General features: G+C 36.5%; 1 protein-coding gene across 6 annotated transcripts in view; it reads left to right on the forward strand.

Moving 5' to 3' along the window:
• The window catches only part of ARHGAP10 (Rho GTPase activating protein 10), a 318,329-nt gene that overhangs the window by 155,826 nt on the left and 147,145 nt on the right, over positions 1-15,358 (forward strand). For all 6 annotated transcript variants that reach the window (XM_038558962.1, XM_038558960.1, XM_038558961.1 and 3 more), the window contains one exon: positions 15,022-15,103. In XM_038558962.1, the coding sequence (XP_038414890.1) occupies positions 15,022-15,103 (82 nt within the window). The remainder of the gene's footprint in view (positions 1-15,021; positions 15,104-15,358) is intronic.

Genomic DNA, 15,358 nt, shown 5'->3' on the forward strand with positions numbered 1-15,358 from the left:
TGGAACTTTCTCATATACTGATGATAGAAATTTAAAAAGGTATAACTGTTTTGGGAAGCAGTTTGGCAGTTCTTCAAAAACTTAAGCACAAAGGCATCTGGCTGGCTCATTTGGTAGGGCACGCAACTCTTCATCTCAGGGTTTTGAGTTTGAGCCCCATGTTGGGTGTAGACATTACTTAAAAATAAAATCTTTAAACAAAAAAAGTTAAGCATCAAGTTATCATGTGACCCAGAAATTCTGCTTCTAGTTATATATGCAAGAGAAATGAAAACCTACATCAGCATAAAAAGCTTGCACACGCCTGATCCCAGATTTCTGGGATCGAGTCCCACATCCAGCTCCTTGCATGGAGCCTGCTTCTCCCTCTGCCTGTGTCTCTGCCTCTCTCTCTCTGTGTGTCTCTCATGAATAAATAAATAAAATCTTTAAAAAAAAATCTTGCACACGTATGTCCACAGCAACATTATTCATAATGGCCAAAATGTAGAAACTACTGAAATGTCTGTCAGCTGATGAATGGATGGATAAAATGTGCTACATTCATACAAGGAAGTGTGACTTGGCAGTATAAAGGAATGAAGAGCTAATGTGTGCTATAATGTGGATGAATCTTGGAAACTGCATGCTTAGTGAAATAAGCGAGTCACAAGAGACTATGTATATGATTATATGACACATCCAGAGCAGGCAAATTGTTATAGGCAGAAAGGAGATTAGTGGCTGCCTAGGGCTGGGAGTTTCAAGGGAAATGGACACTAACTGCTAATTGATATGGAGTATTTTGGGGAGGTGATGAAAATGTTCTAAAATTGATTTTGGTTATGGTTCTACAACTCTTTGAATATATTAAAAGCTGTTGAATTATATACTCTGAGTAAATTTTATAGTGTGAATTTCAATAAAGCTTTAAAAAAATGCAGCTGCAAATAAGGAGCATAATTAAAATGACGTAAACATTCAGTACTTCATGCCAGCCACACACTGATACTGTGGGCTATGAAATGATCCTGTCACTCATTTCAAGTGGGGGAAGAGGATTTTGTGTGGTTAGTTGCTCCTTGGCAAGCTGTAGTATGTCAGAAGATGCAGCGTTATTCTCCAAAGGATTAAACATCATCTCCTTCCTCCTGTCCCAACCATTTTGTTATATAATGTGCTTTTAGCTTCCTTCGTATGCTTATCACATGCCACATTGTGCTGTGACCCCCACACATTTGCTTGATAAATAATTACCATTGTGTGAGGTTCTCCCACACATCACATTCAGGCACTGCTTAAAGAAAATGCTTCCCATTTTGCTCTCATTAATCTGACATTTCAGATGTTCTGTTTGGTTTGATTTTTGCCTGATTCCTGGTATATTAGTCTTGAAGGATGGCAAGATACTTCTTACTTTCATAATTCCCTCATTTATATTTTCACGATGACAGTGGGTGGAGGCAGTTGACTAGGTATCTGGAGCAGTAAACATTTTCAAGTACTGCGACACCAAAGACTTTATTTAGCAGCTATGTGCATGCTACTTTCTTGTTTGTCACTTGAAAAGTAAGTTAAGAACATGTTGCTTCCAGAAGCCCATGCAGTTAGGCTGAATAATAATGTTTCTGTAGCACATTAACTACGGTATATTTGTAAGTATCTTACAGAGCATGCCATTCAGGCACTTAAACAGTCATGGACTGTGTTTGGCACTAAGGATGCAAGAATGAGAAGCTAAAAGGTCTGGCTTTGAGGGGACTCACAGACTAAGAGTGTTTTCAGAGGTCTGAGGTGCTTTAGGAGCTGTGAAGCAATGAGTGGGGCTGGCTGGGAAAGCTCGCTAGAAAAATTGTTAAATTGGATCTTGAAGATTTGGTAACGGTTTGGAAACTCAGAGGCAGGGTTGCCTAAGGCAGAAAGAATGATAGGAAGTCTTGAGAAAACATATTGAGATAATCTTTTAAGTCTTGTTCTCAACTGTGAGTGATTGTGTCTGGAGACACTGTGATTGTCATACTAACCCGGCGTGGATGGAGACCAGCCCTGATGCTAAATATCCAGCACAAGACAGTCCTCTGCAACGAAGCATCATCTGGTTTAGTATAACAGCTTAATTGGTTATAGTTCAGGGGATGAATAAAACCAGAATGTGAAGGGATCTGTAAGGGCTGATGCATCATTCAAGAATTCTTAGATTCCAGAGTGGAGAGACTAGGAAAAAAATCATTTTAAAAGAGTTTAGGTGGAACTGGTAGAAAATGGATTACGCAGAATTAGAGACAGCATTTCTTGCATATAAGCTTCTGTGTTTTTCATAATATGTAAGATTTTGCCCTAAAGATGGTAGTTGATAGAGGCATACTGAAAGACACATTTTATTTTTTAAATTTTATTTAAAATTAAATTAACATATAGTATATTATTAGTTTCAAAGGTAGAGTTCAGTGAGTGACTCATCAGTCTTCTATAACACCCAATTCTCATTACACACATGCCCTCCTTAATGCCCATCACCCACATGCCCCATCCCTGCATCCCCATCCCCTCCAGCAACCCTCAGTTTGTTTCCTATATTAAGAGTTTCTTTGATTTGTCTCCTTCTCTGACTTTGTCTTGTTTTATTTTTCCTCCTTCCTCTACCCTACTGTTTTGTTTCTTAAATTCCACATATGAGTGAAATCATATAATTGTTGAAAGACACATTTTATATGGTTCCATTATTTAAATGGAAATCTAAATTGGCATTAATATGAATTTATTCTTAAAATGCATGTTGAAGGACATTGTAATGTGGATCATAGAACCATTCTTAGCTTTTGTGAATAAAGTTGTAATGAACAATTGTATAGAAGGGTTTTTGTGGACACATACTTTCATTTCTCTTGGATAAATACCTTGAGTGGGATTGCTGGTGTGTGCATGTGTGTGTGTGTGTGTGTGTGTATATATATATATATATATATACACACACACATATGTTTTTATATATATGTTTATGTATATTTGGCTTTTTATGAAATTGACAGTTTTCCAGAGTAGTTTTAATCCTCCTACCAGCAATATATGGGAGTTCCAGTTGCTCTACCCTCTTACCGATCTTTGATCATGGCAGTCTTTTTCTTTTTAGCCACTTATGGTTAGTGATGTTGAATAATTTTTCATGTGCTTTTTAGCCATTTATATTTCTTCTGTTGTGAAGTGTTTATTCAAATCCTTTGCTCATTTAAAAAAGTATGTTTTTTTTTGTTGTTGTTGTTGTTATTGGATTGTAGGAATTATTCTAAGTATTCTGGTTACAAATCTTTCATCCAATATATTAGTTGTAAATATTTAATTTGTGGCTTGGCTACTCATTTTTTTTTTAAGATTTTATTTATTTATTCATGAGAGAGATGGGGAGCGGGGGCAGAGACACAGGCAGAGAGAGAAGCAGGCTCCATGCAGGGAGCCTGACATGGGACTCGATCCCGGGTCTCCAGAATCAGGCCCTGGGCTGAAGGCAGCGCTAAACTGCTGAGCTACCCGGGCTGCCCGGCTACTCATTTTCTTAACAGTGTTTTTGATGAGAAGAACATCCTAATTTTGATAAAGTTGTATTTATCAATTATTTTTAAAGATTTAATTTATTTATTTGAGAGAGAGAGTGAGTGAGTGCATGCCACATGCAAGTTGAAGGTAGGAACAGATGGGGAAAGAGAGGGAGAATCTGAAGCAGACTCCTTGCTGAACAGGGAGCCTGTCTCTGGGCTCGATCTCACCTCTGCAAGATCATGACCTGAGCTGAAACCAAGAGTCGGAGACTGAACTGACTGAGCCACTCAGGCACCCCTCAATTTATCAGTTTTTAAAAATTTTATTGCTAGAGCTCTTTGCTTTAAGAAATCTTTATCCCAGTTTTGTTAAGATATTTTCCCATATTTTCTTATAAAAGTTTTATAATTGGTTTGTGACCTAAGAAGATTTTGGAGGATGAGGTGGGAGGGTATATGGTATGATGTGTAGAGATTGTTGTTTTTTTCTTATGTAGGTATCCAGTATTTCTAGCACCATTCATTGAAAAGAACTTTCCTGCTATTGAATTGTTTTGGCAAATTTGTTGTAAATTATTTGACTGTGTGTGTAGGTCTCTTTCTAGATTTCCTATTCTATTCCATTAATCTATTTGTCCTTTTGCCAGTTTTATACCACCATTATTGCTATAGCTGTATAGTAAGTCTTGAAGCCAGACGTGATTTCTCTGTTCTTTTTCAAAATTAGTTGTTTATTGTAGATCCTTTGCATTTTACTGCAAAGGATCTACAATAACCAACCAGTTTATTTCTACAAAAAACCTGCAGTCTAATATCGTCAATACAGAACTTTAATAATTCTTGAGTAATTACCATTTATTTAGTCTTTAATTTCTCTCAGTAATGTTTTATAGTGTTCAATATAGTGGTTATGGATAGCTTTCATTAAATTTCTCTAAGTATTTTACATTTCTAAATGTTATTTTTTTACATTTCATTTTCCAATAAACTGTTAATATACAGAAATGCACTTGGTTTTTGTGTCCTACAATATTGCTGAGTTGACTTCTTAAAATTTCCTTATGATTTTTTTATGTACATAATGGTATCATGTGTGAATATAAACAGATTTCTTTGAGTTTGAATATATAGGTCTTTTATTTCTTTTACCTGTCTTATTGCGGTGCCAAGACCTCTAATAAAATATTAAATAGAAGTGGGGATATTGGAAATCTTACCTTATTCCCGATCTCAGGGGAAAAGAATTTATTATTTCACTGTAAAGTATGATGATAGCTGAAGATTATAGATGCCTTTGACATGTTGAGGAAGCTTTTATCTATTCCCAGTTTTTTTTTTTTTTAAAGATTTTATTTATTTTTTCATGAGAGACACACAGAGGCAGGACACAGGCAGAGGGAGAAGCAGGCTCCCTGCAGGGAGCCTCATGTGGGACTTAATCCCTGGATCATGCCCTGAGCTTAACCACTGAGCCTTCCAGGAGTCCCTCTATTCCCAGTTTTAATGATGAAAGATACTGACTTTAACATAGTGTTATTATCTATCAAAATGGTCTTTAAATATTTTTATTAGATCTTTTATGGGTAAATTGTATTGAATTTTCTAAGTTAAACTAATATTACATTCCCGAGTTAATAACTCTACCTGGTCATGGTTTATTAACCTCTCTATCTGTTGTTATATTCATTTTGCTAATATTTGATTAAGGATACTTATATTTATGTTCATGAGAGAAATTGTGAGTTATCTTCTTTTTTTGTAATGTCTGTCTGATTTTGATATCAGGGTTATGGTGGCTTTAGGAAAGTTAGGAGGTTTTCCATTCTCCTCTGCTTTTTGAAAATGTCTGCATAATACTGGTATTATTTCTCCCTTAAGTGTTTCAGAGAATTCACCTTTGAAGTCCTCTTGGTCTGGTATTTTCTTGGTGGGGAATTTAAAATTATAGATTTAGTGAGTAATTTAGTGAGTAAAGAGAAATTCAGATTTTCTCTTTTTCTTGTTAGTTTTTATAAATTGAGTTTTCAAAGCATTTGTTTCCTTTAAACTGTTGTCTCTGTTAGCATACCTTTCTTCATAATATCCATTTCTTACTACTTCATGTCTGTAGGATCTGTAGTGATACTTCATTTTTTATTCCTGCTGTGGGAATTGTTGTTTCATTTTTTTGTGATATCTTGCCTAGAGCTTTATCAGTTAATTTTTTTTCAGATAACCCATATTGTTCATTTTATATTTTATTGGTTTCTGCTTTTATTTTTATTATTTCATTTTACTTACTTTGGATTTAATCTGTTTTTCTTTTAATTGCTTCTTAAGCAAGAAGTGTTGATTTTTCATTTTACTTTTGAATGTAGACTTTTTTTTTTGAGAGAGAGAGTGCATGTAGGGGGGATGGGTAGAGGAAGAGGGAGAGAATCTTAAGCATGCTTCATGCCTAGCATGGAGCCCAAAGTGGGGCTTGATCTCATGACCCTGAGATCATGACCTAAGCCAAAATCAAGAATTGGACACTTAACTGACTGAGCTGCCCAGGTTCCTCTGAATATAGACATTTAAATATATAATTTTCCTTAAAAGGACTACTTTAGTTTGTATCCTACAATTTTGTTTCCATCCTACAAATTTTTATGTATAATGTTTTCATTGTAATTCACTTCCAAATATCTTTATTTTTCATATGTGATTGGGACAAAAGTGTTGAATAATACTCAGGTATTATTTAGAAATATGTTTTGAAAGTTCCAAATGTGTTGGGGGTTTTTCTATGTGTATTATTATTATTTGTCTATTTTCTATTTTGTTTTTCTCTTTTCTAATTATTACCTTTTGCCCTCTGTGCCCCATTATATATTTAATTCTATGTACACTATGAACCCAATATACATTACTACTTTTATTTTATAAAATCAATAATTACTAATCTTTTAAAGAAATTTTGCTTTATTTATGTGATTTTCCTGTCTTTTAAAAATATCAATATGTTTATCCATTTTGGTTTTCTTCATTTTTTTTCTGCAGAACTGAATTTTTGTCTTGTGCCATTTCCCTTAAGTTCCTTTAGGCTAATTTAATCTTAGCATTTCATGTAATGCAGATATGCTGGAGAAGAATTCTTTCATGTTTCATCTGTCTGAAGATGTCTTTATTTTGCCTTCATTTTTGATAGATGTAGATTTCTATATTAATAGTTTTTCCCCCAAGGACTTCAAAGAAGTCATTCTATTTTCTATAGGCCTCCCATTTTTTTATAATGATAATAAGTCATCCATCTTTCTTATTATTACCCTGTATGTCATCTTTTTCTTTTGCTACTTTTCAGATTTTCTTTTCTTTTCTTTTTTTTTTTGATGTGTATAGGTGTGGCTTTCTTTGTTTTATCTTGCTTTGGGTTCATTGAAGTTCTTGGATATGTAAGTTGATATTTCATAGCAGGTTTAGAAAATCGAAGTCATTATTTCTTCAAATACTTCTTCTGTCCCATTTTCTCTTTCTTCACTTTCTGGGATTCCAGTTATGTTATGTCCGACCATTTGGTATTTGTTTTTGTTGTTCCTGGATTTTAATTTTAAGGATTTTAATTTATGGAAGTGACTGAGTGATGACATGGACAGACTAATGGGACTGGAAGACCATTTTATTAATTATAGTTTCCAAGAGAAGAGGGCATGCCATGCCACATAGGACCACATGTGGAATGCCAGGTTTTGGTCAAGAGTCAGGAAAGAGTGAGAGAAAATCCTAGACCAGTCTTTATTGGGGTTTCTGTAAAAAGAAAAAAAGGCAAGGCAGAGAAGGGAAGCAATTTAGGATTGGCTAGTTTGAATAGTTTTGGTGGTCTTTTTTTTGGTGGTCTATTTTTCCAAATAGATTTGGAAAAATCCTGTAGGGGTGGTTGTCCTGGGGTGCTTTAGGGCAGATGAAATACACCTTCCTAAGTGATGAGAGGTAGATAAAGGGGATGGTTGCCTGATACAGACTCCTGATTGGTTGGTTTGCATATAAAATGTGCTCTCCTCAATTCTTCATCATTGTTCTTTTATCTTTCATTTCTTGAATATCCATTTGTCTCTTTTTAAATAGTTTTTCATCTCTTTGCTGAAATTCCCATCAGTTTACACATATTGGCTACCTTTTGTACTGGATCCTTTCACATATGTATAGTTGTTCATAAGTGCTGTCTGATTTTTTTCCTCCTCTAGTATCTGGCCTATTTCTGAGTCTGGTTCTCCTAACTGCTTTGTCTCTGTATGTTGAGTGATATTTTCTTGCTTCTTTGCATACTTCATAATCTTTTGGTTGAAAGCCAAATATTGTGAGAGAGCAGTAGAAAGAAAGTAATATTTTTTTGCCTGGGAAAGGGCATGCCCTGTCTTCCACGAGGCTGCTAATATGTAGGGCTGTCACTTTAGTTGGCAGTTGAGCTGAGGTTCTGTGTTGTTGCTACTTTATTTAGATTCTATCAAGGGTCTATGTGATTTTGAGAACACCATCAGAACCTCTGGAGGTTCTCTTGCTTTGCCTCTCATACTTGGCACACACACCTTGATGGGGGGGCCCATGGATGGAGGGGTCTCAGCCCTGCTCTCACATTTCCTTTTGAGCACTTGGTGAGGTCCCAGGGGAAGGAGTTAGAGAATTGATTCAGACTCCCTTTGTGTCTTCATTTTTAGGGATTTGTACCCCCTCCCCCCAATACTATGCCTTTAAAAGTTCAATTCTACTGTTGTCCTCCTCTTTGTCCTGTTGCTTCTCAAGGTGAAAGTAGCTGTGTGTGCATGTGTTATTTGCTCTTTAAGAAAGGGCTTCTTTTCGTCTACATTTTAGTTCATTAGGGTTTTTGTTTGTTTTCTTGTTTTGCTTTTTGCATCTTCAGTTCTCCAGTTGTTATTTAAACAATGATTTTATAGGTTTTCCATCCTGTTGTGGTTAGGGTTGAACTCTGTTCTCTTAAAACTTTCTACATTCTAAAGTAGCAGTTCTCTAATGATTAATGGTTTGAATTCACTTTTATTAGGGGAAATAATCATACTTTGACTATATCAATGCTTACTTGCTCTATTTTATTTTATTTTGTTGTTGTTTAACAGAAGAAAGAAGTTATTATAAAGTCTTTATCCTTTACCCCTAGTAAAATCATGCACCTTGCTTTTGATCATTTCTGGAAAAATGTTAGATTCATAGATTTGTACTTAAAACTTTTTTCCAGCAATTCTTATGTGAATCTGATTATGACAACTACATTTATATAACTTTACAAAGTGTTTGGTTTGGCTTTGGCACTTTCCCCTTCTTATAGTAAAATTTAGTGCAGGACTTTACAACATGCTGGTTTGGTTTTTTCCTTTTTCCTTTTTCCTTTTCAACATCCCTCTTAGAAAAACATTAGAATATTCCTGATTGTTTGCATTGTAAGTTTTGATGGCTGGTTCTTAGTTTTCTTTTCTCTTAACTCTCTATTTATAAAATCTCATTAATTGGCATCTCACAAATGTGAATGTTTCTGTTTTTATATTTTCTTAATTTACAGGCTCATTGAACTATCGTGTAGGATATAAGGAAGACACAGGTCTTCCACATGCTTTGATCGAACTGTAAAATATGCAGTTGAAAGAGAATTAATAGATATGGGGTCAAATGTAGAGCACAGATAATAGCTCTCTAGACTGCTGCTCATGTGCAGGCCTTTGTGGTGCTTCATAATACGTATTTTCTTAATGAGTGAGTGAAAAAAGGTGAATTGCTGATTTAAGAACAAGAGCTTGCTTAACCCAAGTGTTTTTCTTCAGATTTCAATTCTCTACCTTTTGCTCTACAGTCAACAGTTATGGTTTTAACAAAAGAAAGATAGACTATCCGGGCAAATTGCTCTTTTCCCTTGTCCATTTTTTTCTTTAGGAAGTTCATACTGTCGCATTTGTATTTGCTAAGAATTAGTTTTACTTACTGTGTGTGGGAAATTAATCCGAGCTTAGCACGATGCCTGGCACGTATTAGGTACTTAGATGTTAGTTTGGTTGAAATGAATTATCAAAAAAAAAATCAATTATCAGATGGAGAAAAGGATGTTGTGTCCTCAGTGGACGAGTATAGTACCTGGCAGCGGTATTGGCTTCAAGTACCAAAAATTAGAACTTTGTCAACCTAGTTCCAGTTCCAGTGGAGTGACTGATGTTACTGTAGCTTCTTCATGAAATGAAGATGTGATTGTGAATAATCTAGCACACTGTTAAATCTTTTGTTTTTTTGCTATCCATATATTTACTCAGTCATTCTTTTTTTAAAAAATGTTATTTATTTATTCATGAGAGAAACAGAGATTGAGAGAGAGAGAGAGAGGCAGAGACACAGGCAGAGGGTGAAGCAGGCTCCATGCAGAGTCTGCTGTGGGACTCCATCCTGGGTCTCCAGGATCACACCCTGGGCTGAAGGCGGGGCTAAACCGCTGAGCCACCCGGGCTGCCCCTACTGAGTCATTCTGTATATCTTTTAAATTTCATGAGTAAAATGGCTTTGTTTCAAAAACTAAAGACTTTTTATGGTTTGGTTTAACAGTGAGATGCTGTTAATACTATAGTTTAAATTGTATCCACTGCTTCCTGAAGTCTCATATTTGCAAAATGATTTCCTAGCAATTTATTAAAAAAAGGAACTTGAGAAATTGAAAATACTTAAAACATGTTTTAATGCACAGTTTTTTTTACTTTTCCTGTACTAATGTTTTGGAAATGGGGGCTAAGCAAATGGGGGATGAATGTGAGCCATCTGTGTGATAGGATGGGAACTCAGCTTTATGTAATATTAGTGACTGACCCCTGTGTGTAATAAGTGTGAATTGTTCTGAAAATGTGTACCATGATGAATTAATTCTCAAAGGGGGAATTGTTTTGAGTCTCATGATATTATTCGTCAAAATGCAAACAAATAGAATCCTTTCCTTGTAGGTGATATATTTCTACTTAATCTCTCATCTTTCGATCAGTTTGTTTTTTCTCTGCTGTACTCCATAAAGGGCTATAGGTGGCTCAAATCTGAGTCATTGTGCTTGGAGACAAGGCATATAGTAATTCTTTAGTTTTTATGCCACATTGGAGTATTATCCAAGTGTGCTCTATTTCGTTGGAAGCCGGACAATTGTTTTTTTTCCCCCTACTGTGCTATCTTAATTCTAGTTCATAACTCTTTAGACTCTTCATTATTCAACACTTTTTTTCTTGTGTTTCAAGTTATCAGGACCAGTCATTGTTTCTCTTATCCACCATCTGTTTGCCACTCTATGTGAATATCCACCTATCTATATGTAGTAAATATTATTTCCCCTCACATATCAGTGGAGAACCTTAGGGGAAAGCAAAAAAAAAAAAAAAAAAAAAAAAAACCACTAGAAAGCGCAGGAATCTCATCAGGCTCAGTGGCTGACTTTTTGAATGTAAGCCTATTAAGTCCTTATTTACTGCAATCATTTTTGGCTTTCATGGAATCCCTTTACTAGTTATTGATGAAGCATTGTAATTGACCTTTCCTTTCCTTTTGATTCTTGGAGTGGCTACTTTCTTACTTATTGTTTTGTTGCCTATGGCACCAAGAAGCAAACTCCTATTTCCAAGTTCCTGCATTTTTTCCCCTTCATTTGGCCCTTTGATCTCATCCTCTCAGTCTGCTAACAAGTCTCTGCAGCCAGCTCTTGCCTGTCTCCAGTCCATTTCCACCCAGCAGCCAGGGTTCATGTACACCTTTAGTCATGTTATTCCCCTACTAAAAACCTAAAAACCTTCAGTGACGTTTAGGATAAATCAGTCTTCACACAGCCAAGGATCCCTTTCTGGCTGGATCCCTAGGCTGCCTCTGTAGCTTTCCATTGTATTGCTCTCTGGCTGGCTGGGAGGATGGTTGATGAGGTTGAGCCAGCCCCTCCTTTCTCTTCTGTGAGCCTTCTCGGTTTAGGGGGTAATCTCTGGCCCTGATGCTCTGACGTGGCTCCTGTATCCTGAAGGCCTTAGGTTAAATTTCCTTTCCCAAGGAAACCTAATTTCCTTGACTAGGTGAGATCTTTCTCTTTCTTACACCCCCTCCCGCCCCCCCCCCCCCCCCCCCCCCACGTAGCACCTTGAATGTTGAAATGTCTTCTGAGACTGGCAGCTGAATTAGCCACAGACAAGTCTTCCTGACAACAATTTAACATATTTGAAGTTGAATGCTTTTGTATTTAGCCATACATCTTCTGATGTCTTTATTATGCTTTCTCTCTTTGGTAGCTGACTTTTTGCAGGACTCTGTACGATTATAATTAATAGATTGTGTGATTTTTGTTTTTGTTTTTGTTCTTTACCTTCTTGTTTGATAGACAATAAGCCCTTTGTGGGTGGGATGCCTAGCTCAGTGCCTAGGACATGGTAGTAAAGTATTCGATAAATAATTCCTGGCCCTCTGGCACAAAATCTAAAGGAGAGTAAGCAATCACTCAATGTTTATTGAACTGAATGTTTGTAAACTCTGTTTGTCTTCTTGTGATAGAAGTTGCCGTGTTTGGCCTCCAGTCCCATTTTCTCTGCTAGTTTTTCCATTCCTGGATGAGAGAAGCTGTCAACTTTCTATTATGTATTTGCTACCACATCTTCTTTTACATTTTATACTTTTGTTCACTTAATTGCATACTAAATGTTTGAATAAATAGATGTCTAACTTAGGTATCCAGATATTTTTTTCTTCTCGACAAGAACGGAGCATTTTTGCAGAGACCCCCATATGTAAATATTGTTTTATCACTTAAAGAATGTAAAGAAAAACATTTGTGCCATCTGAAGTTTTCCCTCACAATTTTAATTAACTCCCTTGAGCCCAGTGTGGGTTACTAAGAATAAGGGCCAAAATCTTCACGTCCCAGTCAAGGAACTTCTTAAAACAGACTGGTTGTCTGGGCATCTTGCCTTGATTCTTGCTCCAAAAAGATGCTGTGTGTAGTAGAGCGGGAGGAGGTGGGACCTTGGGTCTGTACTGTGTAGTGCCAAGGTGATGCAACAGTGGAGCTAATACCCCCCCCCCCCAAAAAAAAAAGTAGGGTAGACAATAGAGAACCATTTTGCTATTTAAGGATGAGGGTTGGGGATTATTGGTGATTTATTCCACCCCTACAAGTTTCGTTCTGGAGAAAATGGTTGTAGGCTAGAGCCCATCAATTGTAACTATAGTTACTTTGTAGTGAACCTTAAACAACTTGTGCTTTATAACTATCATGTGGGGAGAAGACATAATGCCTGTAGGAGTGACTGTTCAGAGCACTACTTATTCACGTTTGGCTCTTGCTTTTGGAGGACTTTTTACTTTATAGTACTTTATTAAAATTGCAGTTATTATTGAATTATAGTTGAATATTACTGAGAAAGATTATCCATTAGTAAAAATGAGATGAAATACTACCACAGGAGTGATAACTTTAAAAAGTATGTTACTATTGAATAGGAATTAATATTTACTTTTCGTTACAGCCATCTACTTTCATTTCTAGTTTTCTGTGTTTTGCCTTTTAATTCCTTGCCAGAAAAGTTCTTTTTGAATGCTAATTTATAATATTTGGATCAAATGTTCAAAATTTGTTTCATTTGAGAAACTGCCCTCAGGTTAGAGGCATTATTAATGGCTTTTCTATCTAGTGTTCCTTCCTGGTGTAAAGAGTTTTCTGGCTGAATCTCTGAATATCTGAATAAACTGAACTGAGAAAGATTGTTTGGCCCAGAGGACCGACATAGGGCTCTAAGAAAATAAGAAGGAAACACCAAATGGTTAACAGTCTGCCTTCTTGAACACAGAATTGGGAACAGCTGGAAAATGATTTTCTGGTTTTACTCTGTCCATGCCTGGGTGATAATAAGCATGTATCTCTTTTATAAATAAAAATTTAATCATCACTAGCACCTTACACCCATTAAGATGGCTACTTTAATAAAAAAAAGAGAGATACTAATATAACAAGTTTTGGTGAGGATAAATTGGAACCCCTTTGCACTGTTGGTGGGAATACACAGCAGCTGCTGTGGGGAAGGTGTGGCAATTTCTCAAAAAATTAAAAATAGAATTACTATTGCCCCAGTGTGACACAGAACGACTTTTCCCTACTCACACAGTACTTCTGCACTCCAAGTGTATGGGTTTTTCCATACCCAGCAGGTCTCTAAATCTCTGCAGAGACTGAGTATCCTACAATTTAACCAAATTTTGACACTAACTAAAGTTAGTGGGGATGTTTCAGATTAACGGCTCACTCCCACGAGACTGCCCTCCACCACTTCAGATGCCAGTCACAAGTCCAGATTGTCACCTGTGCTATAAATTGGGGGTTCCTATGATCCTTTCCTTGGTTTGGTAATTTGCCAGAATAGCTCATAGAACTCAGGAAGCCTGTTTACCTACCATTGCCAATTTATGACAAAGGATATTTTGATGGAAATAAATGAACAGCCAGATGAAGAGATATCTAGGGCAGTGTACAGGGAAAGGGGCTTGGAGCTTGCATGTCCTCTCTGCTACCCTCCATGTTTTCACTAACCTGGAAGCTTTCTGATACCTAGGGTATTTTATAGAATCTTCATTGTGTAGGAATGACTGATTTCTCATTGGCCATTGGTGATTCAACTCCATCGCCCTTCCCCCTTCTGGAAGTGGTGTGAGGGGGTGGGAATGAAAGTTCCAATCTCTTCGTCACACATTTTCCCTGGCAACCAGCCCCATCTGGAGGCTATCCTGCAGTTCCCAGCCCTGTTATCTCATTAGTATATAAAATGACATTTCTTTCGGAGATTCCAAGGGTAATAGGAGCTTTGTGCCAGGAAACAGGGTCAGACACTGAATGCATTATTTCTTATTATGCCACATCCAGTATTTCCACTTCTGGCTATATACTTAAAATAATTGAAAGCCGCTGTTGAGATATTTGTACACCTATGTTAATAACAGCATTATTTAGAATAGCCAAAAGGTAGAAGCAACCCAGGTGTCCGTTGATAAATAGATAAGCAAAATGTAGTGCATAGACACAGTGGAATATCATTCAGCCTTAAAGAGGAAGGGAATTCTGACACATGGTACAACATGGATGAAAATGGAGGATATTCTGGTAAGTGAAATAAGCAAGTTACAAAAAGAAAAAAAATACTATATGATTCCACTTATAAGAGTTACCAAGGAGTAATTAAATTCATAGGGATAGAAAGTAGAAGGGAGATTGTCAGGGGCTGGGCAGGAAGGGATGGGGAGTTGTTTATAGGTACAGAGTTTTAGTTTTACAAGGTGAAGAGTTCTGGAGATTGCTTGCCTGAAAATGTGAACATATTCAACAGAGCTGAACTGTACAGTTAAAAATGGTTAAGATGGTAAATTTTATATTACATGTCTTTTGTCACAATTGAAAATTTAAAAACCCAATTTCAGCACCACACTATAACATTAGAAAGTAGAAAAGCAGGTTTGTCTTACCAGCCAAAGGATCACTTTATCCATTCCTGGTGTCTTTCAGGCCTGGCGTTGCCCTGACCATGCAGGCGTTCTCTGAAGAGGAAAGGAAGCAGTGGTTGGAAGCTCTGGGTGGAAAAGAAGCTGTAAGAATAATCACTGGTTTAGTTATATTTCAAGTCCTTTAGTGTTGACTTGTATTCCTTTTTATGTTATTTCAGCCACACATATAAGACTGGTGTCTCATTAGTTTTTATTCTTGATTTTTCTTGACTTTGCCACTCAAATTTGCTTTGCTTAAGGAAGTCATCTAAATTCTCAATTTTTTCTTTCCTACCTGACAGTTCTTTGGGTGATGAACACAATAAATGCTTGCAATTCATTTTGATCTCAGTGGAGAT

Source organism: Canis lupus, chromosome 15 (genome assembly GCF_011100685.1).
Source record: "Canis lupus familiaris isolate Mischka breed German Shepherd chromosome 15, alternate assembly UU_Cfam_GSD_1.0, whole genome shotgun sequence".
NCBI classification, from domain to species: Eukaryota; Metazoa; Chordata; class Mammalia; order Carnivora; family Canidae; genus Canis; species Canis lupus.